At 37.4% G+C, this 25,274-nt stretch overlaps 4 protein-coding genes and 1 pseudogene across 4 annotated transcripts; 1 reads left to right on the plus strand and 4 right to left on the minus strand.

The window, feature by feature from the left end:
* Positions 1–2,780: 2,780 nt before the first annotated feature.
* On the minus strand, positions 2,781–5,577 carry LOC137738079 (uncharacterized). The gene is made up of 3 exons (XM_068477681.1): positions 5,172–5,577; positions 3,521–3,726; positions 2,781–3,177 (listed from the first exon to the last, which is right to left on the minus strand). The coding sequence occupies exons 1-3, from the start codon at positions 5,271–5,273 to the stop codon at positions 2,910–2,912; spliced, it is 576 nt and encodes a 191-aa protein (XP_068333782.1). The 5' UTR covers positions 5,274–5,577; the 3' UTR covers positions 2,781–2,909.
* Positions 5,578–6,961: 1,384 nt separating this feature from the next.
* LOC137736359 (ribulose bisphosphate carboxylase small subunit, chloroplastic-like) lies at positions 6,962–11,669 on the plus strand (annotated as a pseudogene).
* Positions 11,670–11,800: 131 nt separating this feature from the next.
* Positions 11,801–12,435, minus strand: LOC137738158 (uncharacterized). Its single transcript, XM_068477787.1, has one exon. The coding sequence runs from the start codon at positions 12,296–12,298 to the stop codon at positions 11,903–11,905; it is 396 nt and encodes a 131-aa protein (XP_068333888.1). The 5' UTR covers positions 12,299–12,435; the 3' UTR covers positions 11,801–11,902.
* A 4,968-nt stretch (positions 12,436–17,403) lies between these two features.
* Positions 17,404–19,091, minus strand: LOC137738141 (uncharacterized). The gene is made up of 4 exons (XM_068477769.1): positions 18,829–19,091; positions 18,421–18,598; positions 18,233–18,296; positions 17,404–18,118 (listed from the first exon to the last, which is right to left on the minus strand). The coding sequence occupies exons 2-4, from the start codon at positions 18,564–18,566 to the stop codon at positions 17,807–17,809; spliced, it is 522 nt and encodes a 173-aa protein (XP_068333870.1). The 5' UTR covers positions 18,567–18,598; positions 18,829–19,091; the 3' UTR covers positions 17,404–17,806.
* A 2,227-nt stretch (positions 19,092–21,318) lies between these two features.
* On the minus strand, positions 21,319–23,243 carry LOC137737485 (uncharacterized). Its single transcript, XM_068476978.1, has 4 exons — positions 22,847–23,243; positions 22,422–22,611; positions 22,213–22,276; positions 21,319–22,086 (listed from the first exon to the last, which is right to left on the minus strand). The coding sequence occupies exons 2-4, from the start codon at positions 22,577–22,579 to the stop codon at positions 21,775–21,777; spliced, it is 534 nt and encodes a 177-aa protein (XP_068333079.1). The 5' UTR covers positions 22,580–22,611; positions 22,847–23,243; the 3' UTR covers positions 21,319–21,774.
* Positions 23,244–25,274: the final 2,031 nt, after the last annotated feature.

The following is a 25,274-nucleotide window of genomic DNA, read 5'->3' on the forward strand; positions in this document are numbered from 1 at the left end:
TTGTCCTCATAAATCACTTGGGACATGTGATTAATAATGTGAGTTTTTCGTTGCTGTATTTGGTCAGATTTTTGGGTACGATGTTTTATATTTATTTTGTCACGATTCAAAATTGTCATTAGCTGGCATATGACGCTTTACTACAGCGACGGAGAACAATAATGTTTATGCAATTTGGTCGAGTGGGAGAGATTGAATAAGAAAGAAACAAGTCGAAAAGGAGAGATTGAGTGAGAGAGAGATAGAGACGCTGAGATAAAATCAAGGATATAAATTGAATATCAAATAATTTGGACAGCGAAAACAGTTCATACCCACCCTCGCCCCATGGGAACAAGACTTGTTTGACCAGCCCTACTTCGAACCACGTTGTTGATTAACACATTCTCATACATGTATGTGCTTTTTTTGTTTTATTTGTGTAAGAGTTGTCTTAATCATGTTAATCAAGTAAAGAAGTGGACCTCGAACCTACTCAAATAAATGGCCAGCTTGCATGTTATTAATCATTCTAAACAATAGCAATTTTATGATGCATGCCGACCACAATATTAGATCAATTATCTTAGATTCTATGATTTTAAGAAAATTATGGTCATACACAATTTGGTCTTAATTCAATAGTACGTGATCATTTAATTTTTGTTGTTGCACTTTCTCTTCAATCGTTGCATTAAGATCGAATGATGAGGGAACACAATTTTATTTGAGAATAAGATCTAGGATAATGAAACCCGTATTAGATCATGACATTATTAACTCATCAATTGGTGATGATGAAGCATGCACGAAATTTGGCATTCAAGAAAAATGAAAACAAGGAACAAAATTAAAAGAATTTGCGATTATCATATCGGATTTTCTCATAAGAAAATTCCATTTCTTGGTAATACAAATCCATTGTGTTCTTTTTTCTTAGAAATAGAAAGATAATTGTTATTAGCACTCTAAAAATCTTATTTGGCACTTCAAACTTTCTATAATTAGAAGAAAGAAATACATTTATAAATAATGTAAATAAAAATTTTGAAATGCTAATAAAATTTTCTAATGAAAAAGCGGAGAAAAGAAAGATAAAATATGGGAATCAATGTTCTTGGTGTATCGATGGGAAAGTTACGACTGGCATTCAGGAATGGTCACTTCCATGCATGTTCCTTGACTCTTGAGGAGATAGCGATGGCATTTAAACGTTTCAATGGACTTGGTACGGTTAAAACTTAAAACTGAATTATTTTTACTTTACTTTGGGAGAATTCAATCACACAGTACGGTTAAAACCGAACGTTTGACCCTCTATTTTTCAATGCAGGACAAACACTGAAACAGGATAAAAAAATTCTGTACTGTAGTCCAAAGTTGTAGAGCGCGTGAGAAACACGCTTTTAACATGGAAAGTTCAGAGTTCGTTTGGAAGTGTTTTTAAAATGATTAAAAACGTTTTTTATGAAAATGTTTTTGAAACCAATTTTTTGTAAAAATTCAAGTGAATTCTGAAAAAGCACTTTACGTGATTCCTGCAATAAGCACAAAAAAACACTTGAAGTGTTTTTGGAACCCAAAATCAATTACACCAAAAACACTTTCAATTATTTTAAAAACAATTCCGAACAAGCCCAAAATTACTGGAGGTGGTTGTGTTGTTTTGGGTTGGTCCTCGAAAGAGAGGAGGTTAAGAAAAGTAGGTTTTGTTTTGTGGCTGAAAGGAGAGACAATGAGGTAACTCGTAGTCTTAGAAAAGGAAAAGCCTATCTGATCTGATCTCCTCGTCCCTCTCCCCGTCCCCCACCGGGCCACCCCCACCCCCACCCCGCCACTCCTTCATCTGCATGCAATAAAGTTGACAAGTTTGAGCTTGTGGTTTGGACTTTTGTCAATCCTCTGCTATTCATTTTTGCTGTTTTCTTATCCCCTCTTTTATTGCATTTGCCATTTTCTTCTTGGCATCAACCCGCAACCACCTACTACTATTTATTTCCCCTATTTCCTCTCTCTCTAACACAAACATTCAAATTCCACCCGATTTTCTTTGCTTCTGAATAGGGGTGGGCAGATTCTGTTCGTTTCGCTTCACCCTCGAAAACATAAACCAAACCAAACAATACAAAGAGCGTGCTATCTATAAATTTTTTTTTACTTTCACATACTTTTTTTCAAATTTTAACCGTTGAATCAAATAAGATGAAGTAATAGTGTGTAGAAAGTAAAAAAAGGTGTCGATAGCACCACCCTACAATGATTCAAGTTCTGCGCGGTTGGTTTTGTTAAAAAAATATAGCGAGAGGAAAAGGGGAAAGAACAAAAGAGAGTTGCGGATGGAGAGCGAAGAGAAAAAGAATGGATATAAGTGGCAAAGCCAAGAGCTGAACAATTTGCAACCGGTTCATTTCGATCTAGTTCACTAGTTCAAATCTTTTTTTTTTTGGGGGAAAATTGTAAAAGGGAATTTCCCCTAAAATAGTCTGTTCTAAAATTAAAAGTATAGCAGATTTAAAATTAATTTGGAAAGTGAAAGCTGGTTTGGTATTGCTGTGTTTTGAAAAAAAATTATTTCTACTGTGCTATGAGAATAAGCTCAATTTTGCTGCTTCACATTTTCAGCTTTTTTTCACCCAAAACTGTGAAAATAAGCTATTTTTAAGTATTTATCAAACACATTTTTGAGTTCAGCTTTTTTTATACCCATTTTTTATAAAAGTACCTCAGTACCAACCCAGTACTGAGTCTTGTCAGCCACTAAAACTTAATAATTCTGCAACTTGCATTTGCAAGCATTCATGCAGGCACTTATATATTCACTAGATAAAACCAATGTAATAAATACACTGAAAAGTATGCCATCACAGAGGCATCCCATACCATAACATCAATGTGCAAACTTGAAAGCTAACTAGCACTACGAATTGATTCTATGCATACCCAGTCATCCCGACAGTTGAGCTCGAACGATTTGCTTTGTGAGCTGCCTGAGCAGCAGTTGCCTTGGTGAAGTACATGTAGTAATACACGTTGAGAATCATAGTCGCAACCACAAATACTGCTCCAGAAATGAAAACGCCTTTTCGCAATGCTTCACAGGAGAAGTTCTGAGCATATATCATTTCCCGGTACTTGGTGTGATACGCATTTTTTGTAGCACCGGCAATGAGACAAGCTTCCGCAACCAGGAAAGTTGTCCTGGAGATACAAAAAATGCAGCAAATTATAAAGGTGGAATCTGAATTACATGAGTTGACTGAAGAATAACATATTCAATCAACTCGTCCTAAGGCCAAATTGAAAGAGACTAAGCGGATACCCTATCACACGCTATGATTTCATATGATAATCGTTTATACCAGGTGCAGGCATACTACGATTTGCAACAGGTTGGCAATACACAAGTGTTTGGCAAACTTTTTAAAGAAAACAAAAGAAAAGGGAGCAAAATATGATGGGCAGGTTAAAGCAATCGGGGGGTCGATTTTATAATGTTGCCTTGTTCAAGATGGGGTTCCTTAAGAAACATAGGACTGCTCACCATGATGAAATAAAATATATAATGGACCAAGCTCGATTTCCACCAGGGGCCAAGGGTCTGCCAAAACACATGCATTTCGTGACACCCATGAGGAGTGATTCGCCTGAGAGAAGAAACAAGAAACCGCCTACTCCATAACCAGTTGCAACATCTGAATTATACACACAGTATGTTTCATTCGTTTGAACATCTGTACGTATTTCACCCTGCCAGGAAATGAAGTTTCTTTATAAATTGCTTTTACAAAATATGGACCATACGCACAAAAATCAACCCAAGATTCCAACAAGCCAATCGGTTACTCCAAAAGTAAGCAGGCATTCAAATGATAGAAATGGAAGTAATCAGAATGGTTTGATCAACCGAACTATGAAACATCACCAATCAGAGAAGAGAACTGACTAACCAAGTGGACCAAGGAAACAGTAGCCTGGATCCACACGTGCTTTTAAATTTGCAAGGCTTCTAACATTGCTATAAGATGAAGATATATTACACTTCACGAATGAAGCCTTATGCAATTGATGTACATCCCTACTTAAAACAAAAATCCAACCTTGCAATGCCAAGGGTTACAAACTTTTAAATTTTCTCTATTTCACACTTTTTAAATGTTTGAAAATTCATCATGACACACGAATATACAGACTAATAAACTCTAATCCAACTGACGCATGAATTGCCTCTTCTTATACGCCCACATGATAATGCATAATTCTTCATAAACAATTTCATCCCCTTAAAATAAAGAACGCAGTGATTGGTACAATAGGAGAAACAAAATCCAAAGACCAAGAAGGCATGGTACATTAACTTCACAAAAGAGAATGTTCAAAGGATAATTACTATTCTAACAGCAGTGAGAAAATCAAAATTCTTGCGGGCAACCCTGAATCTCGTTATTGTGCGATTCAGGATGATAGATCACCTATTCATTTGTAATTTTACTACCGTAATGATCATGCAACTAAATACCCATTTACTTCCAGCAACTTTTACACAATTTCAAATATAGACCCACGTTACTAATGAGCTGGGAAATGCTCATTCTTATTGTAAAAGTTTCATAAGATAATCTCTTTTCGCCAAGATCACAGATTGGCAATGGCAACAACTTAACCACGAAATGGAGAGGAATCGACTCCAACCACAGGCTTGTGGCAACGATTCCGCGAAAAAAAATGAAAATTAAATCATAAAGTAAATGAACTCAATCGCATATGGAAATGCCACCCTCAGAATCTTAGAGAATTTCAAAATGGGGGGTAATTAAGATAAATAACCATCAAAATTTCGTACTCTTTTTGGCACTGTTTTGGTAATTGAGTGAAAGAAAAACCCGAAACCAAAAAAACAGTCTCACCATCAACAAATTAACCCAAAAAATGTGAACAAACCCACTTTTCCAACGCACCAATTACCAATTCCACGACATCCTTAAAAACCCTTGTCTTTTACAGAGCACAAACAGTACAGAACAAACCACCAAAGTACAGAACACAGAATCATGAAAATTAAACACAAAAAACAGATCAAGATACAAAACAAAGACTTGTGGAAAATAACACATTCAAAAACCAAATTTAATTACATCTCGAACTGTTAAATTAGAAAGAAGACAAACGAGAAAGGAAAAGTAAAGACGGCTCACCACACTTCTTTGTCTCTCGGCAGCAATGGCGAACCCGAAGGCCACTAAGCTCAGAACCACCACCAGCAGGTGCACCAAAGTCGAACCCTTTCCTTCTCCCATGGCTTCCTTCCTCTCCGGTCTCCCCTCTCCCTCCCTCTCCCTCTGTCTGTGTAGGAAAGTTGAGTACAAAAGAGTGAGACTGAACAAAAAGTGACAACTTTCTTTGGACGCAGTGCGAGTTGCAAAGCAGTGGAAGCTGTTTTTACCAAAAGAAACCCCTCTTAGACCCACGCGATTATCTAAAAGCGTCAGAGACACGTCCCGGTCAAAGAGTCAAACTATCGTTGGCTGTATGGCCTCTAGGGAAGTGTAGTTCACGGCGGGAGAGAGTCGCAGGTCATGCGATTATCATGGAATACGAGGAGGCGGGTTCCTGTTTAAAGAGCTTCGAGATGCTTTTGGGGAGAGGAGGGACCGTTCCCACTTTTATTAATCGGGAATCTGTTTCTCTAGAAAATTCTACAAATGCTACAATTTTATCTACATCCTAAATCTTTTTTTAATTTCGATTAAAATCTAAATGAATTGATATATCTACTTTATTGTAAAAAATCATAATTTTCGTCGAAAGCAATTAATATCATTATATCCATTAATATTTTTATAGATTTGTATGTCGATATTTTCATAAATTTACGTATCAATATTTATGTCAGTATTGATATTTTATACATTGTTCGTCACTCATCAGTCCTGCTTTTTCCATGGCAAGTAGCCCAAACGGGTGGAGTTGTGTAACACATGGACATCTTTCCCTATAGATTGTTGACTGTTTGCATTGAATCCCACATAATATTAGCCCATTACCAATCCAAATGACCCAAAGCAGCCCAATAGTTGAAGGTCTCAGGTGGTCCAACATGATCCAACAGACAAATGAATTAGGTTATAAATATAGCATAAAATTAAAGGAAAATTAATAAAAATGATTTGAAAATTTTGAGTTTTAATAATAAGGACAAAATAAATGTAAATTGAAGAGTACCAAGATTAACTTTTTAATGTAAAAATGTGATTTTTCGTTAAAATAAACAGTACGATGAACTTTTCGTTAAAACTTGTTAAAATTAAACTGCAGGAAGGAGTTACAGTCATTTCTGTCACAGTCCAGGTTTTGAAAGACGCGAAGATTAGGAGTAAAAAAATTTATAAAAAAATCTAAGACTCGCAGACGAGAGGAGGAAAAAATCAAGGGCTGAGAAATAAAGTTACACATCATCATACATATAATTCAAGTAGTCATTCCGATAAGATATGGGTGTTTGCCACCTGTCACAACCTATGGAGTGCATAATGATAAGGCAAAGTTTTTTTTTCAGAAATATCAGTTTTACACCGTGAGATTTTTGGAAGTTTTAACAAAAAAATTACGGTATTATTTACTTTAATAAAAAAACTATATTTTTACACTAAAAAGTCAATCCTGGTATTATTCACTTTACCTTTTATTTTATCATTATCATTAAAACTCAAAGTTTTCAAACCATTTTCATTAGTTTTCCTTAGATTTTTAGGTTGCGGTAACACAGGCTAAATTTAGCAGCGAAGTTATTTTCTATATATACATACATGAAGGATGAAGCGACACTGTCAAGTCCCCTTAAGCTGATCACATCTACTTAGTTGTGATACTTTAACGAAGAAAGAGAGGAACTACGGCTTCCCCTAAGGTTTCTTCAGCCGCTGTTACCTCCGTCCAACGCACCAGGTCCCTAGCTCAGGTAGCATCATTGTTTGAACCTGTAACAATGAGATCATCAACGTATACCAGAACATAGAGTGAGTATGTAGAGGAATGGTAAATAAACAGGGATGCATCCAATTTGCTATGGGAAAAGCCGTGATTATATAAGAATGAGGCTAAACGCTGGAACCAAGCGCGAGGTGCTTGTTTGAGGCCATAAAGAGCTTTGTGAAGGCGACAAACATACTGGGAGTGGTTGGGATCAACAAAGCCAGGTGGTTGTTTCATATAAACTTCCTCGTGAGGAATACCATTCAGGAAAGCATTCCGAACGTCAAGTTGCTGCAATGACCAATTTTGTGAGACTGCTAAGGCAAGAATAGTAAGAATAGTACCTGGTTTAACAACAGGACTAAAGGTATCGTCGTAGTCAACCCCAACTTGTTGATTGAACCCCTTGGCGACAAGACGAGCCTTGTGGCGGTCAATGGAGCCGTCGGCCTTTCGTTTAACACGAAATAACCATTTGCATCCCACAATATTCATATGAGGAGTAACAGGAACAAGAGACCAAATGTGATTATGAAGAAGTGCATCATGTTCCTCTTTCATCGCTTGTTGCCAATGCAGGAATTTAGATGCTTGAGTGTAGCTAGTGGGCTCAATGGACATATGATCTTCAAGGGCTACAGTTAAACCGTGAGAAAGTGGATGTCGGGGCGAGTCGTAAGTGAGGGCATTGATACTCCCAAATTTGCGTGGAGGAGTAGAGTCTGGAGAAGTGACAGGTTGCGGTGAGGAAGCAATTGTGGTAGGTGAATGGGGTATAGGTGCTGCAATGGCCATGGATAGAGAGTGAGGCGTAGGAGGATCAGAAGCAGTTATTGGAATGTTGCTGGGGGACACAGGTGCTACTGCATGCGTCAGTGGTTGTAGTGCTTGTCGCTGGGATGCTGTTGTTGCGTGCTGAAGTGAGGCGGTGGGCCGAGAGACGGTGCAAGAAAGAATAGGGTCTGCGGCATGCATGAGTGGCTCCAAAAATAATGGTTGATGAAACTGCTCGGGAGGAGGAGAATCTGTCCTGCAGTCTTTATACGGAAAGGTGAGTTCATCAAATTGTACATTGCGAGAAATATACACCTTACCAGAAGCAACATCGAGACAAAGGTAGCCTTTGTAGTTGTTGTCGTAACCAATGAAGACACATGGGAGGGACTTAGGCATCAACTTATGTTTGTTGTAAGGAACCAAGTGAGGAAAGCATGTGCATCCAAAAGTCTTAAGAAAACGGTAATCGGGAACTTTGGCAAAGAGTTTTTCATAAGCAGAAACATTCCCAAGATTATGAAGAGGCAACCGGTTGATGAGAAATGCAGCAGTTGTGAAGGCCTCCACCCAAAATTTTTGCGGGAGATGAGATTGAGCAAGGAGACATAGACCCATTTCGGTAACATGGCGATGTTTGCGCTCAACTATACCATTTTTTTGTGGCGTATGTGGGTAAGAGAGTTGGTGTGTAATGCCATGATCACGAAGAAAATGTCGAAATGCAAGGCTAGTGAATTCACCACCACCATCTGTTTGTAATACTTTAATAGTGCGATTTAAACAATTTTCAATCATGCGTTTGAAAGTGACAAAGGTAGGCATGACATCGGACTTACAAACAAAAGGGAACAACCACAGAAATCGTGAATAATCATCCACCATAGATAAATAGTACTTATAGCCAAAATTAGACATTATAGGAGTGGGGCCCCATACATCAAGGTGTAAGATGTCTAAGGGATAGTGAGTGATGGACGTCCGAGAGGAAAATGGAAAGCGACATGCCTTGCCTATGGGACAAATATGACATTTTTTATTAGATGAAACTGCACCACTAATTGGGATATGGTATTTATTTGCCAAAACTTGAAAGATAGCAGTGGAGGGATGACCCAATCGAGCATGCCACACATCGCTAGTCGTCCGTTCACCATAAAACACAAGCTTGGGAGTAACATGAGGAGCAGCTCTAATATAGTAAAGTTCGCCATAGTTATGCCCAATCAGAAGGAGTTGGCCCGTTTTCTTGTCCTTTACACGAAAAGAACGATCATCCATCTCAAAAAAACAGTGATTGTCATAACAAAAACGACGAAGAGATAATAAGTTCTTCTTAATGGCAGGGACATATAACACATCTTTTAGCAACATAGGTCCATGTAAACTAGAGACGGAGGATTTACCGACATGAGATATAGGCAGGTGATTGTCGTTGCCCACAACAATAGTATCAGTACCTGTGTATGGGTGGATTTGTGTGAGAGCGGAAGGATCATTAGTCATGTGATTTGTGGCGCCGGAATCGACCACCCAAGGTGTTGACGAAGGAGAGTCCGCATTCGCTAAATAGGCAAAGTTTCCTCGGGTTGGACACTGGCGGGCTTTGTGACCATATTCTTCACAAAGTTGACAGTAGCCATCATATTCAAATGTCGGTGGCTTAGGTGGCAGTGACGGTGTGGGAAGAAGAGGTGGACGAGTGTCGGTCAATGAACTGGGGTTAGGACGAGAAGGATGCCAGTTGGTTTGACGGTTTTGATTGGAAGAACGCCAAGGTCGACCACGACCATTGCCTTGCCCAAAAGAGTGATGTGAGGAAGATGATTGGTGACTATTGTGGGCAGAATGAGACGAGCCATCACAGCGACGAGAGGCAGCAAAAGCAGCGTTACTGGACAAGGAGAGAGTTGACAGCTTTTGTATGAGATGTTCTTCTTGAAGAAGTAGGTCGTAACAGTCATCGTAAGAGAGAGGAGATCGAAGATGAACGGCTGTGGTAAACTCTTTATATTCAGGACCAAGACCGTCCAAGAGGCTGTCAATGAGGTCCTCGTCAGAAATAATGGAGCCAGCAACAGTAAGTGAATCTGCAAGGCTTTTGGCATGCAGCAAATAGTCAGACATGGACTTCTCGGAATCCTTTTTGAGAGTGCGGAGTTGTTCACGAAGGGTGCGGATGTGAGTCTTGGAGACAGGAGACAAACGCTTTTCGAGAAGAGACCAAACATCGAAGACATAGGTGCAAGGAAGCAGTATAGAACAGATAGAGGGTGAACAAGTAGACTTGATCCAACTGAGGAGAAGTTTGTCTCGAGAATAATTCGGATTAAGAGATTCATCATCAAGCTTCTTTGGAGGTTTGGTATTGAGGGTCACGACATCTTCCAGACCATGAATTTCAAGAATGTCGGAAAATTGGGATCGCCAACTGAGATAATTATTTCTGTCCATGGGAGTATTGATGGTGTGGGAGATGTTGAAGTTGGTGGGAAGGGAAGCAATAGATACGGCCATGGTTGAAGAATGAGAGAAATTAGAAGAGGCAGTAGAGATTGGGGTGGTGGAGGCGTATAGAGGATCGAACGTTGGGAAGCGTTAGCTTGTGAGAAAGGATGATACCATATAGAGAATTAGGTGGCGATAGACAGAGAAGAGTAGGGAGAAGCAGTTTGTATTTTAAATGAATTCCTTGATCTGCTTAACATATTGATACAAGATATATACAAGCCTATAGTTGACTTTGTGCAACATAAAAGGTAACTAATAACTCTTGATTATTTACATAAACAATATGGAGAGAATGGTGGGATCACGTTTTGACAACAGATGTGGTGGAGAGATTTGTGGTGGATTCAATACTCTCATCAGGTGGCACCCTTCAATGGGCTCAAGTCCTCCTCAGCCTTCCCTGTGACCCGCAAGGCCAACGATCTTACCTCCATTGCCAGCAACGGTGGAAGAGTCCAGTGTATGCAGGTAACCCTAGCCAATTAATTTACTTGTCTACGTTACTTTAGGGTTATTTTAATTTCTAAATTTGAATAAAAGTTACCTTAGAAAGAAAGTAAATTAATCTGCATATGGCTTTGATGTAAAAAATGCAGGCGTGACCACCAATTGGACTGAAGAAGTTTGAGACTCGCTTACCTTCCTCCCTTTTCTGCCGAGTCATTGGCAAAGGAAGTAGACTACCTTCTCCGCAACAACTGGGTTCCCACCTTGTAATTCGAGTTGGAGGTAATTAACATTCACAAATCACTCTTTAAGTTCGTGTAAATGCAACAAAAAAATGGAGGGTGTGAAAATCGTTATTCTTTACTTAAAACATAGTTTTTTTCGACTACCTTTAGTGATCCCAAAAACCCATAATTAAAATCTAATCTTATTTAATTTTTGATAAAATATGGGAATTTGGTAGTAAGCAAGCCATAAAAAGGTTTAGGGGTAAATAAGCATGTATCATTTCACCACTAAACTCGATTAATATGTCGAGTGATACTTATTGTCTCAACATTGAGTTGACATGTGTTTAATACATTTGGATGAATAAATGCAGAAACCATTCGTCTACCGTGAGAACGGCAACTCCCCTGGGTACTATGACGGACGCTACCGGACGATGTGGAAGCTTCCCCTCTTCGGATGCACTGATTCTTCCCAAGTTTTAAAGGAGTTCGAGGAGGCCAAGACCACCTAACCCCGAATCCTTCATCCGGATCATCGGATTCGACAAGATCCGCCAAACACAGTGCGTCAGTTTCATCGCTTACAAGCCCCCAGGCTCCTAAGTTCTTTATAAAAAAACGCCGCGGCAAACGGCGGCCAACAGGCTATGTTACTTCCCTTCACAATTTTAATTTCAAATTGACATGTTGGTAGTTTCTGTTTGTACCATTCGTTTTGTGGCTCCAAATTTTATTTTCTTTCTGTAATTTATCTCCTTGTAATTCTCCGTTTATTCTGTGATATTTGAATTCTATATCTAAACAGAGTTTGTGTTCGTCAACTTTGCATAAGCATGTTAGTTAACTTCTGAAATTCCAAGTGATTTTCGCGCATCCTTACAACGGCAATGATAGAGGAAAAGATAATTGCAGAAAATGACTATTTTGTTGTTGCTACAGAATCTTATACATAAACTGAACAATGTAAATACAAATCTTCTCTCCGTCTTTTTTCACGGATTTGGGATCTCTTTTGTGGTTCTTAATCCCCAAATGTCATCGTCCCAAATCACATCACTAAACAATCGGTAATGCGACTCTTCCATAAACTCAACATCCCAAAGTGGCAACCAAACGGACCCCCAGGACATTTGCTCATCCACCGCAACACCACCACCCAAATTCCCCCAGTAATTCCCATCCCCAGCCATAAGATTCGGATCAGCCGCCACCAAACCCAATTGCTGATCATCGCCGCCGTCGATCCTCGCCTCTTCCTTCACGCTCTTGTCGATAGTTTTCTTACCCTTCTTGCTCGCAGCCGCCGCTGTTTTTGTCGTTGTAACTTCAAAACTCGGAGCTTGATCAACGCCGGCGCCGCCTCCGCCACTACGTCTCCGCCTCTTCATTTCTCCCGGTGAATTTGATCTCTCCAAAAAAAAAAACAGAACACTGGGTTTGTTATATATAAGCAAAGCAGCGATCTAAACCCCAGTAAAAAGGAAAAACAAATTAGGAGCTGGTGAATGAGACTTGAAAAAGATACTGATGGTGGGTTGTGTTTATATAGGCAGAGATAGTAGGTTTGGAACTTGGAGTGCTCGTAATAGTTTCGTGGCTGTAGACAGCGACGGATCCAAGAAGTAATATTAGAGGGGTCAGTGCATCTGTCAGTGGCCGCACTGCAGGCCCTGCAGCTGTGAATTTATGTGTTCACGTGACTTTACCTTGTCTTTGTCGATGAGTTGCCCTCTTCCGAGCACCCAAAGGGGCAAGTTGTGATTGTACTTTTTTTATTTTTGTACTTCTGGACTCCCCCAAAGGGCAACTGGACAAGTTGATTGACAAGAATGCAAATCCAATTAAAAAACTAGTATATTTTGGTCAAACACGAGCTGCCGACTAAAAGTTTGGGGAGGAGATTCTTGTTTACGATTGTCTAATTAAAACGGTTTTCGTATCGAACAAAACTATCGTAAAGTGAGTAAGACTAATTAGTTTGTGATTGACTAGTGTCAACCTGTTTGCCCACACTTAAGAAAAATATACGGCAAATGACGTGATCAAATAAATCTACGGATGTATTTCGCTTGTTGAAAATAAGACGGATTTCAAAATATCTTTTAAGTTAGGGCAAAGGCACGATGCGCTGTCATATTTGACGGTTCGAAGAATTAGGTTAAGATGCATATGGTGTCACTGGAATAAAAAGTGTGGCTTGTGATAGTTGTTGGCAAAAAAAAAAAAGGGAGGGAAGGAACAAAGTGTTCCACGTGGTCTTGTGAATTGACAGCTTTGGAAGGGCCTTTGTCGGAGAGTGGTTGCTGTCTGGCTGACCGACTAGTCCCTTGGCCTAACCTAAAACTGCAAGTTGGGTGTCAAACGACTGAAATAACACGCACACTTTGGGTTAAAATGGTCTCTGTCTTTCTGTTCGTGACAGTGAAAACATCTCGTTGTCGTAGTGGCTTGCATTACATATCACATCCCCGATGCCACTGGCGTCGACTTATGCTTACCAAGTTGGAGAGGATGGAGGGGTTGAGTCGTTGAGACTTGAGAACGGTTTGAACTTGGACAATTGGATCCATCTTTCTTCTTTTAGCCAATTGATTTTTTTAGCTTTATTTGACACCGTTGCACGTAATCTAAGATTGGTAGGTATTTTGTGGAACAACCTACTTTTTGTTGGAGAGTGCAGCTGATATTTGAAAGTTGGTTGCTTAGTTTGGAGGGAAAAAATATCTAAGGAAAGACAAAAAGAGGAAGAAGGGTTACATCCATGTTGTATATATGTATATGGGAGATATTGTTATTTAAAAATGAGTAGAAATTTCTATTCAAAATTATTCGTGTTTGAATTACAGAGTTTTGTATTTATTATTAGAATCATTCATATTATGTATTACTTTGTAAGATCATCTACGCAATAAATAAATTAAAAATTATGATTGTTTAGTCAATCTATTTTAACGAATACATAAACTCTTTGTAATGCTTGTACCAATTTTGTTCATCTGTTTTCATAAAGACCAATGAATAAAGGACCTTATTTTTAATTAATTTTTTACATAAGTGAACGGTTTTAATCATAAAAGAGTTCTATAAATTGACAACATAACGTTTTGAGTGTAAAATTTTATCTATTCTTTGAATACTCAAATATTATTCATATTATATGTTATGGTATGGGGAAAGGATCCTCTACGGATCCCTTCCTCTTAATCCATCAAATTCGGAGATCCGGACTGTTGAAATTTGATTCAACGGTTAAAGTTATTATAATTTTTAAAGTTGGTCCCCGTTTGTAGCTGTTGAATCAAATTTCAATAATTCAGATCTTTGAACTTAATGAATTAGAAATAAGAGATCCAAAGATGATTTCTTTTCGTGGTATGGTATCTTTTCAGAGTAGGGCTTTGCCGGTACACGTAGAGGACAGCAGCTATTTGATGATGCAGGAGGTGGAAGTGGGCTGACTCATGCACTTGCGGAAGGGATGCCGACAGCAGCTATATTTGTAGGAAATGTTTTGCTTCACAACACACTGGTTCAATTCTAGCTTTATAATCTCCTGCAATTTTTCAATTATTAGTTAAGCATGGCATAGGTTTTGAATTGAATTGGTGATGGGTAAAATGGAAGATGAAGACATCAATACACACTTGAATCACTGGCGAAAGATCTCGAATTTTAGAAATCTGCAAGGAACAAAGAAATTGAAGAGTGAAAAATCAAACCGGATTTGGGGATTTTCCCTAGCTCTGTAGATGGCTAATCTCTTTTAACAACACAAAATAGTCTATCGATTGACTCTTGTCTTTAGATTTTAGTTTGAGTGGCTTCCATTGTATGGTTAATTATTTCTCTTCCTTCTTCCATATTTTCCGTGTGAAACAAACTTCAAAACTGATTTCACAAATAAAAAAGAAAAACTAATAAAAAAAAGTTTGAAAACTTTGAGTTTTAATGATAAGGACAAAATAAATGGTAAAGTGAATAGTACTATGATTGATTTTTTTGTGTAAAAATATGGTTTTTTGTTAAAATGAATAGTACAAAGAACTTTTCGTTAAAGTTCCTAAATAAAAAAGGTTCAAACTTTTAATTTCCCATAAATAAAAAATGAACATTTGTACTAAATTAATTAAAATTAATTCATGGATAGGAGGAAAAAATAATTAAACGAAGTTACCCAAAAGAATGAGACCACCAACTCATATGTTGAAAACACATCGATCACTGGGGATTCACCAATCAGCCTATATATTTGATCAAATATGGAGTTAATCATAAAAAGGAAAATTAAAAATAAATCAAACATCAAACTATCAAAGTAACATACTGAGAGTGAAGACGATTTAGTTTTTGCGGGAAAGGAATATAACCAATTGCAACTGCTAATTACAGTTTCAAAAGCCCAGAAAAATCCTGTAAACAAATCTACTCTTTCTGCCTTTACTTGCTCTACGTTTCTGCAGCGAACAAAAATATAAAAAATATAAAAATAAAAAATAAAAAAAAACCCCAAAATGAAATTAAACAATGCCAGTACTCGATGCATGTGTTCTTTATTCCTCTATCCTGTTCTTGGATTGTTGTGTGTGTCACATCCCGGCATAGTATTGTTTGCTTTGAGCCACATTCTCACGGATTTGTTCTTGGGCTTCCACCCAAAACGCGTCTTACTATAAGGAGGTGGACATGTATGTATAAGGCGTATCACCTCCCCTCCCCCTGACGATGTAGGATTTTATAGTGTGGACCATGATTGGGAGAGGCAGTTATGGGGTATCATTCGCTCCTAATAAATTGAGTTGGAAAAGAACCCCAATTGATGGAAAAATTTGTAGAACGTGGAGGATTAATTATTTGATTTTGAATCCCACGTTTAGCAGTTGTATCTCTTTTCTGCAAAACTTCTTCTCTTTATAGCTTAACCCACATGGCTTTAATCCATTTTTTTTTATATAATTTCAGTTTTTTTATAATTTTATGACAAAATTACCCTTGCAAATTTGTTTTTATTATTTTCGGTCAGTTTTGATTTTTTTTTTTGTTTGGGGGGGCTTTTTTGTTCAAAATTTTTTGATGACGTCTTGAGACACCAAACATTCCTTCTGGTTTTCTAATATTAAAGATTAAAGATGAATAACTATGAACCAGCCAGTTAGACCTTTTTACCTAAACACTTGCATCAAGAGTTTAGTGTTAAAATATCTTACATTGACAATGTTAAGTGCTCAATGAGACAGGCCAAAGGTAACTTACAACAAAACTGATATCGTTTCCAATTTGTGCAAGTGGTAAGTAATAAATTGAAAACAGTATCGATTTTGTCATAAGTTGCTTTTGACTTGTCTATTTAATAATTTAACATGGTAACAGATTTAAGAATAAATAGTGTAATCGATAATCTGCTTAATAATAACTTGACATAACAAAACTCGTTGGGACCCAATGTGGACCCCGCTCCCAGTGTCAGGTCCCATGCAACTAACCCCAACAGGATCCTCTCCGGATCCTTTTGGTGAGAATCCTGAGAATTCGTAAATTGTGTTCGTTCATCGTACATCGTGCGATCAGTTTTTGTTAGGTACTATTTGTATTTAATTTTAAATAAAAATATTTAAAATAATTTCTAATTGCACAATATACGATTAACATATATGATTCATGAATTTGAGATCCTCACAAAAAGAATCCGTCGGCAATCTGGATTCCAACTAACCTACCATTTCGACTTACTGATGGGAGTATTTTAATTTTTAATATAATATTTGGAATAAAATCCTGTCTCTGGAAGTGGGTCCCCTTCTTGTAACGAATTCAAGCAGACGCCAAGTCTTTCTACTCGTTTAATAAGATCTTTTTGTTGATTGTGTTTTGATGAGACTAGTTAAATTTTTTGTGTTAAATTATCATGATCAATGTCTTAATGGAGGATTTAAACAGGGTCAAATTAATAAAATGGATATCATTATCTCACCGCTAAACGATTTTAAACTCAAAGTTTCTTATGCAACAAGAAAGGAGAATTCGTTTGAATACATGATAATCATCTATTGGACGAAGGAAAGGAAGATACCAAGACTACGTCTTAATTGTAACGAGAGAATCTCTTCAATCAAAACCCCCAACTGGCTTCAACCACGCAAAACACGTTCACTCTGCAAGCTTCAACCACACAAAACATGTCCACTCTGCAAGCTTCAACCACACAAAAAGGTTCGCATCAAGATATAGATGCTCATCCCTTCGAATAAAGTTGTGTGGATCATAAGCTGAACGATTCTTCGAAGCTGTTTTTCTTCTTTCTTTAAAAATAGCATCGATGATCGATTTCCGATGATTCAAACATAGTTGTACGAATGAACACAAAAAACCATCACATAGCTGTTGAATTATGATCAGGGATAAAAAGCACAAGGATTCGGCAAAGCGCAATTCGGAGAGAATCACATAAACTCAATCGGAAAGTAAAAACACGAAGCAAGCAGTGAACAGCGGAAGATAACGAAAACACGAATGGTATATATACACTGTTAATGACTGTTTAGATCGACTCAACAACAGCTTCAATTTGTACAGATTTGCTTCATAAGCCGAACTCAAACACAATGAAAGGGCGGTGTGGTAGAAAACACAATCAATCTGTTCTCTACTAAATGCCACACCCCCTCAGGGACTTCTCCTAAACAAGAAGAACGAACTCCGCTCATTATTTGGTTAACATCTCACTTTACTTACACGACACATTTTATTAACACAAATCCCCTGAACATATTTACATTAGACAGAAAGATCGACTTCCTTCACTCTCCGAGAATTTCAAAATTTCCTCTCAATGCTATCAAGTGTAGAAAACTTTAGCTTAATGTTCTCCTATGTACCTTCGTTGATAAAAATCGGGCTCTTTATGCCAGGGTAGAGATGCTGCAGTTCCTTCGATCCGTGTCCAGGCAATCAAACCCCTCGACCCTCACTGCCGGTTTGCTCCCAAAATTGGTCCTTACACAGCCTCCTTTCCTCGTGGACGAGGAAGGAGATGATGATTGACCGGACGGGGCAGGTATTGGCGACAGTGATGAGGACGAGATGAGCTCCTCATCCCCAAATCGAGCGTCCTGAATTAATGGGTTAGCTACTCTGCTCGGTGGCGACCCGCAATAAAATGGGTGCTGCGAGGCCATTTCTGTACACGAAAATTGTTCAACACCAAAGGATCCCTACACAAATCAAACATCAAAAAATAAATTAAACATCACACACATTGAATTACTGACTCGATTACTACCATAATTGCCTAATTAGCATTCAGTTAATTGCAGATCGAGAAGTACCTTAGTGAGAATGTTGTCTAAAATATCAGACCCGGCATTTGAATCACAGAACTCCGCCTGGTGGCTGAAATTCAAATAGTTAAAAATCAAAACCAAACTAACAAAATTTCACAATTTGAATTTTGAAACGCTAAGGAAAGCACAAATAAAAATTCCAAAACAGAAAGAAATTCAAAAATTCGAATTACCCGAAATGCCATCGGAAAGATCTGACAGGATCGTTGAGGAGGCCGAGGCGGCGAGGTTTGGGGCAGACGACGGAGTCCCTGGAGCAAGACCTCATGTCTTCGCAAGCAGAGAGCGCATTGCCTTGCTGTATCCCACAGTGATTCATTTTCCGCTCGGTTTAAAACGACGACGTAAAACCTGGTCAAGCAAATCAATTAAACGACAAGTTAACAGATCTGATCTGGATAAATTGTAACAGAAAATGGATTTTAACTTGAGCGTAAAAGTTGAGGAAGGAGATCTGGAGAAGTCGGATTGTTTTCAAAAACGCCAGATCCGAAGACAGAGACTGGAATTACCGAAGATTTTGATGGAAACAAGAAAATTCATAATTTAAAAAATAAAAATAAACATAAATGTGAGTTTACCTTTTAAGTTTGAGTGAAGAAGTCAGCAGCTGCTTAGTTGCAGGTGGGAAAAACGGAATGGAAAATTAAGGGGGAAAGGGAAGGGGTTTGGTTGGAGAGGAAGGAAATGGGAAAGGAAAGAAGGTTGACAAAGGAAAGTCTCCATCGAATTTATAGAGCCAATGGCTTAACAGAAAACGAGAGCGAACATAGAATCGTGTGATTAATTAATAAAAAATTTGAGGAGAGAGAAGAGATTTTGGGAATGGGCGAGGGCAACGGGGAGATAGAGAGAGAAGTCAAGTGAGGAACGTGAGATGTGTGGGAACTTGGGACTTGGGAGGAGTACCTAACTTATATGATACGGATATGATATGATTGACGTGGTATTTTATGTTAATAGTATTATTTTTACGGCTTGAAATTTCGTTCAGGTTGAATTTTGTTGAGATTTACAGAGTCGAATTTATGTTTGTGTATCTCTTGACATGTAAGGCTTAAAAGTCTGGAATGTATCAAAAATTAGGATTAAAAAAGAGTAATATTGGAATGACTAAATTTTAAAATCAAATTATATGGATATTGCTGATTAGATTATTATTTTAGTGTTAATCTTCCTAGCATAATTTGAAAGAAAATTATAGAAGTATTTTTTCTTTTGAACATAAAAATTATAGAATTACTTAAACTACAAAAATTATACAAGTAGTTACAAAAGACAACACTTGCATGTGAGGGACGTCATATCATCTACTATTTTCGATTAATGTACTTTAATTGTACAAATTCGTTAGTAAAACTATTCATTTTCTTAATTGTTAATTTTTTATAAAAAAATCTGCAAAACAAGTGGACAATTGATCATCAATATGTCACTTAATACTAAGATCGTACATTTGTATGATACATATGTATTACTAAAATGTCTCAAATTAGATTGATATTTTCTAAAAATAGTGATTAAATGAGAATTAAGAAAATCTACACATTCGATTATGAAACTTTTGTCGTAAAAATACATTAGTTGCAAATGATGCTGGCCCTTCAAGAGAAAGGATCTCCAATTTTTATTAAAAATGAGATTAGTTGAGGACTCAGTCCATATTGAACTTCAACGATCTGAATTGTCTATTTTATAAGTCTTGATTCATAAATCATCCTTGCAAACATTCAATACAAAATGACACTATTTGCCTATTTAATTATCACGATAAAATTTTAATGTTTTTAAAGAACAAAATGTTCGTCAATTTCTTTAAACTCAATTAAATGTCTCAAATATTTTTGATTTGACTAATATTTTGCAAAGATAATTTATAAAGTGCAACTTGAAAATTGAACAGTTCAGATCGTTAAAGTTATGTTATGGACCGGAACTAATCCTCATTTTATAAAGAAATGAAAATCTCTTTCTTAATGACTTCCTTTAAATATATATTGTTACGAATAGCATTTTCATTGTTTAAAAGAAGTGTCATGTGACTTCATAACAAGGATCCTCTTAGGATTCTCTTTGTGAGGATTTAGAAGATTCATGTATCGTGTCCGTTCATGGTATATTGTGCAGTCAGAAATTATTTTAAATTTTATTATTTAAAATTGAACACAAACATTATATGATGAAAACTGACCGCATGATGTACGATAAATGAAAACGATTCACGGATCCTTAAGATCCTCACATAGAGGATCCGGATTCATGTCTTCATTGGTCCTTCATCGCCTTTGTCAGTGGTTGCTAGACGTGCATAGAACAAAGATCAACAGTATGGAAGAGGTCCAAGAGGATATCTCCGGATCCACTTTTTGGGGATCCTAAATATCTCCACATCCTGGCTGTTCATCGTATTTGTGTTTAATTTTTAAAAATCAAATGATTTATGATCGCACGATTCACGATGAATAACTAAGATGTGTGAATCCCTAAGATCCCACAATTTGGATCCAGATGAAATCTGAATCCCAGTTTTATAACACTATTAGCATGAAGATTATCTATTCCAAAGTAGGAACATACCATAAGTCTCTTTAAAAACTTAATTTTGTTTTTATAACAATTAGATAAATCTAAGGTGAATTGACGAAAAGATTACATTACCATAAAACAAATACGGCGGGCGATGATGAAACAATGTGTATTCAAAATATTTCGGGGCTGTTTGTTATCCTCCTAGGATTTATTTTTCAAATTTTGAACAACGTAGATCGCCCGCATAAAGGAGAAACCAAAAGTACAGAGATCATAGATGCTTGCCATTTCGAATAAAAGTTCCCAAGGAATGCAGATCATAGACCATACATCCTCGGCTTTAAAAAAGCATGTCCGTGGATTCCAGTGATACAAACCGAATATTTCACTAACGAAAACGAAACTCACCAGACGGACTACAAATCCGGCATCCCGGAATTCGGCGTCATGCTCAAGCGACGCGGGTTACAGAACACAAAACTATAACCAGATCAAGAAAGGGAAGTGCAAAGCAATTAAATGTATGTCGCACACAGCAGAAGACGAACTAAAACACAAATGCTTTATTTACACACTAAACGAATGTTTAGATCGACTCAACAGCAGCTTCAATTTATACAGATTCGCTTCACAAGCCGCTCTATGAAAATCCGAAACACCTAAATGGAAACACAACGAAAATTTTCCCACAATACTCTTTTACTTTTTACAATACAAGAGGGGGCGGTGTGTTACACCGTCCCCTCGTAACCAGTCCTAGACACGATCTATGAACCCGTTTATTATTTGGTTAACATCTCAATTACTTACATGACACAGACACATTTCATTTACACAAACCCCTCGTACGTATATACATAAGGTAGAAGGATCGTCGTAGTTCTCTTCTCCTGATGAAAATTTCAAAATTTCCCAGTGCTATCAAAGTAATGTGGTTGGCTATATCAAACTTTAAGCTCAGTCTTTTCCTATGTACCTTCATCAATTGAATTGTGATCTCATGCCAGGGTAGGGATACTGCAATTACGTCGATCCCTGTCCAGGCAATCGAACCCCTCGATCCTCACTGCTGGTTTGCTCCCGAAACTAGCCCGAGCATAGCCTCCTTTCCTAGCAGATGATGAAGGAGACGATGAAAGGCCCATTGGGGGAGCGGTTGGCGACAGTGGTGACAATGGGGTGAGTTTATCATCCCCAAATCTAGCATCCTGAATTAATGGGTTAGCTACTCTGCTCGGCGGTGACCCGCTGAAAAATGGGTGCGGCGAGGCTATTTCTGTACACAATAATTGTTCAACACCGAAAGATCCCTGCAGAAAATCCAACATGAACAAAATAATTACGAACCAGATGCTAATTATTAACCCATCTAAGAGCTTAATTCTTAATTTTTTTGTAATAAATAAAAACTGCAGATCCGGAAATTTTTTATATACCTTTGAGAGAATGTTGTCCAAAATTTCAGACCCTGCTTTCGAATCATAGAGCTCCGCTTGGTGGCTGAAATTCATTCAAACAAAGAATTAAAACCGATATTTAAAACAATAAAAAAATTGCATAATTTGAAACCCTAGACGAATGGTATCTTTTGGAGGAAAAAAAAACAGACAAATATATAATAAAAAATGAAAAATTGGGAAATTACCCGAGATGCCATCGGAGAGATCTGACGGGATCGTTCTGGTTAACGTTAAGGAGGCCAAAACGGCGAGGTTTGGGACAGACGACCGAGTCTCTGGAACAGGTCCTCATGTCGTCGCAAGCTGCGAGGGCGTTTCCTTGCTGAATCGCACAGTGATTCATTTCTTCCTCGCTTGCAAACGACGTCGTACAACCTAATCAAACAAATCGTTAATCAAAATTAATCGATCTAAAACAAGCTTAATTAGATGCGAACTGAACAGATCTGATCTAATCTGAAATTTTCCAGTCAATTGAGCAGAGAAAGATCAAAATTCATAACCTGATATCAAATCATTTCTCTACGATCAGAAGCACCAGATCGACGAACAAAATTGAAACAAAACAAAACAAAAAAAAAAAAAATCAGCAAAAAATAGATGTAAATACCTGAAGTTGGGGTGAAGAGTTGAGCTGCTTGGCTTGCCTGTGTAAGGAAACCCTAATTGCTAAAGAGACATCACAACAGAGAGGGAAAAAGGAAGCAAAAAGTAGGCGAGAGGTAGAAAACGGACGGGGAAGGAAACTAGGTTAACAGAAGGTAGCGTCCATCAGATTTATAGAGAAAAAAAATAATATTAAATAGAAATATTAAATTCGAATTAAATCGGAGACGGATGGAAATTAGGTTTAATAGAAAGAGGATCCTCTCTAGAAGCTCTTTGCGAGAATTCTAAAAATTCTTAAATCGTGTTCGTTCATGGTATATCGTACGATCAGAAATTATTTTAAATATTTTTATTTTAAATTAAATATAAATAATAAATGATAAAAACTAACCGTATAATATACAATTAACGAATACGATATGAAGATCCTTACAAAGAAGATCCGGAAAACTGCTCCCGGTAGGTATTGGGCAACAGATGACAAAGCTAGAGAGAGAAAGAAAGAGGAGGAGAGAGAAGACCGCCGGAGGCACTCCCTTATCTTTCCTCTCTGATTAAATACTGATATTTTGTTAATTTAATATTTTAATAAAAATTAAAATATATTTCTTTGGGATGTCAAGTTGTTAGGAAATGGTGGAATAATATTTTATTTGTTTCACGCAGGCGGTGCCTCCCGCGAGAACTCACATCGATTTCGGCACCCATGCCCATTGGAAGACCTAACCGTTGCCGGTTTTTTTAACTTTACTGTACCTGCAACCCCCACGTGTCACGTGCATCCAGCATCTAAGTTTATTTTTGTATATATCGATGCTTCAATCGCAAAATTATATTCTCTTTCACCCCTCGACAAAGTGGAAAGCTAAAAGAGAAATTTCTTCTCAAAGTATCGGTTACACAATCAATCATACCTAATAGATAGATAGGTCCAAGTACGTTTAATGTATTTAATTATTTATTTTTATACAATTTTATAATTAAATTATCTCGTATTTTATTACTTTTTATATAAATTATTTTATAATATAAATAATTCTGATCATAAATATAAAATTTTGTGAAATAATAACAAAGTTTCTCGAGGAGGAATTTTTCCTTATTCATTGAAGAGCCAAATTAAGTCCATTGATAGAATACAAGTACGGTTCATAAAATTTCAATTTTAAACATTTGTTGTTTAGTTGTTTGACTACTTAATGCATAGTTAAATTGATGATAAGATAAGTAGGGGACTCACTTTTTGCTTGACTTGAAAGCCACACCTGCATCTCATAGACTAATTAGTTATATGGCTTCGACTGTTCTTTAATTTATGTTTCGTATGTAGAAATGGCAACAAATCGTACGATTGGGATTTAATAATTAAAGTGTGTGACTTTTACATTACTACAAACATGCTTACATCTATCACGTCATAAATTAAGAATCATACGATTAAATATACGAAAACATAAACCGATACGATTTTACATTCTTTTATTCCCTACCTTTTAATATTTAGAAAACAAAGTATGCAAAATACATAACGAGAATTTTGAAGTGCTTACCAATAAAAACAAAAGTCCTTTTTTCTAACGAACATGATAAGGTGACATTTCTCATTTCCAATCTTGTTTTAAAGACTATGGACCAAAAAATTCTTGTTTAAGACAAATGTGGTGACGGCCACGATTTGGCCACCTTTTCTCTTTGACTTTGAAAATGGGCGGCAAAATAGCCGCATATCTAGCATCCCCTGCCCAGTTGGTATCTTCACTGGCGTTGAAACAAAATGAAACGGCCTAAAGCGAGACAGATGCCACTCAAACAAACATAACAATATTTTGAGTGCGTTGACGAAATACCAAGGAAACTGTTGCAGCTTGAATCGTGGCATATTCTGATGTTGTCACGGATCATGATCCGCGATGTGCGTGTAGAAATTGGTTTTTGCATGGTTGGACTTGCTGGTGGAACTAAAACCTAGCAAGTAGGAAGTGTCGTCCTGTACTAGTAGGTATGATTCGTGGTAAGCATGTGATGTGTTTCCTTTCGATGCTACAAGGCACGAACACTATGTCGACAATTGCGCAACTAAATTTGATTAGTACGTGCCCAACGTAGATAATGAATGGACATGAAAAGTATTTGGTAGGAGAAACCAAATAATGGTGGATGTGAAGTGAAGCTTATGTCTTTAGGCTACAAATGAAGAGATTCTTGTGTTCGTATGTTTGTGTAGAGCACCCAGGCAAATGAGGTCCGACTAACAGATGGACGAGACTAAAAAACAAGAAGATAGAGCGTTTTATGCTGATAATCCAACAACAATGTCATTTTTTTCATATGCACCCAAAAATTTGTTCGACTCGTGGCTAGACCTGGCAAACGAGTCGTGTTCATCATGTTCGTGTCGTTTTCGTGTCATGTTCATTATTTTAACGAGT

Source organism: Pyrus communis, chromosome 6, assembly GCF_963583255.1.
Source record: "Pyrus communis chromosome 6, drPyrComm1.1, whole genome shotgun sequence".
NCBI lineage: Eukaryota > Viridiplantae > Streptophyta > Magnoliopsida > Rosales > Rosaceae > Pyrus > Pyrus communis.

Bases quoted from the DNA above. Each gene is read 5' to 3' on its own strand.
- LOC137738079 (XM_068477681.1), bottom strand. From the start codon at position 5,273: ATGGGAGAAGGAAAGGGTTCGACTTTGGTGCACCTGCTGGTGGTGGTT. The intron at 3,727-5,171 runs GTGAGCCGTCTT...ATTTCCTGGCAG, and splicing joins CCGAGAGACAAAGAAGTGTG to GGTGAAATACGTACAGATGT. The intron at 3,178-3,520 runs GTGAGCAGTCCT...TTGTATCTCCAG, and splicing joins ATATATTTTATTTCATCATG to GACAACTTTCCTGGTTGCGG.
- LOC137738158 (XM_068477787.1), bottom strand. From the start codon at position 12,298: ATGAAGAGGCGGAGACGTAGTGGCGGAGGCGGCGCCGGCGTTGATCAA.
- LOC137738141 (XM_068477769.1), bottom strand. From the start codon at position 18,566: ATGAATCACTGTGGGATACAGCAAGGCAATGCGCTCTCTGCTTGCGAA. The intron at 18,297-18,420 runs GTAATTCGAATT...TTTGAATTTCAG, and splicing joins TCTTTCCGATGGCATTTCGG to CCACCAGGCGGAGTTCTGTG. The intron at 18,119-18,232 runs GTACTTCTCGAT...TGATTTGTGTAG, and splicing joins TAGACAACATTCTCACTAAG to GGATCCTTTGGTGTTGAACA.
- LOC137737485 (XM_068476978.1), bottom strand. From the start codon at position 22,579: ATGAATCACTGTGCGATTCAGCAAGGAAACGCCCTCGCAGCTTGCGAC. The intron at 22,277-22,421 runs GTAATTTCCCAA...AATGAATTTCAG, and splicing joins TCTCTCCGATGGCATCTCGG to CCACCAAGCGGAGCTCTATG. The intron at 22,087-22,212 runs GTATATAAAAAA...GATTTTCTGCAG, and splicing joins TGGACAACATTCTCTCAAAG to GGATCTTTCGGTGTTGAACA.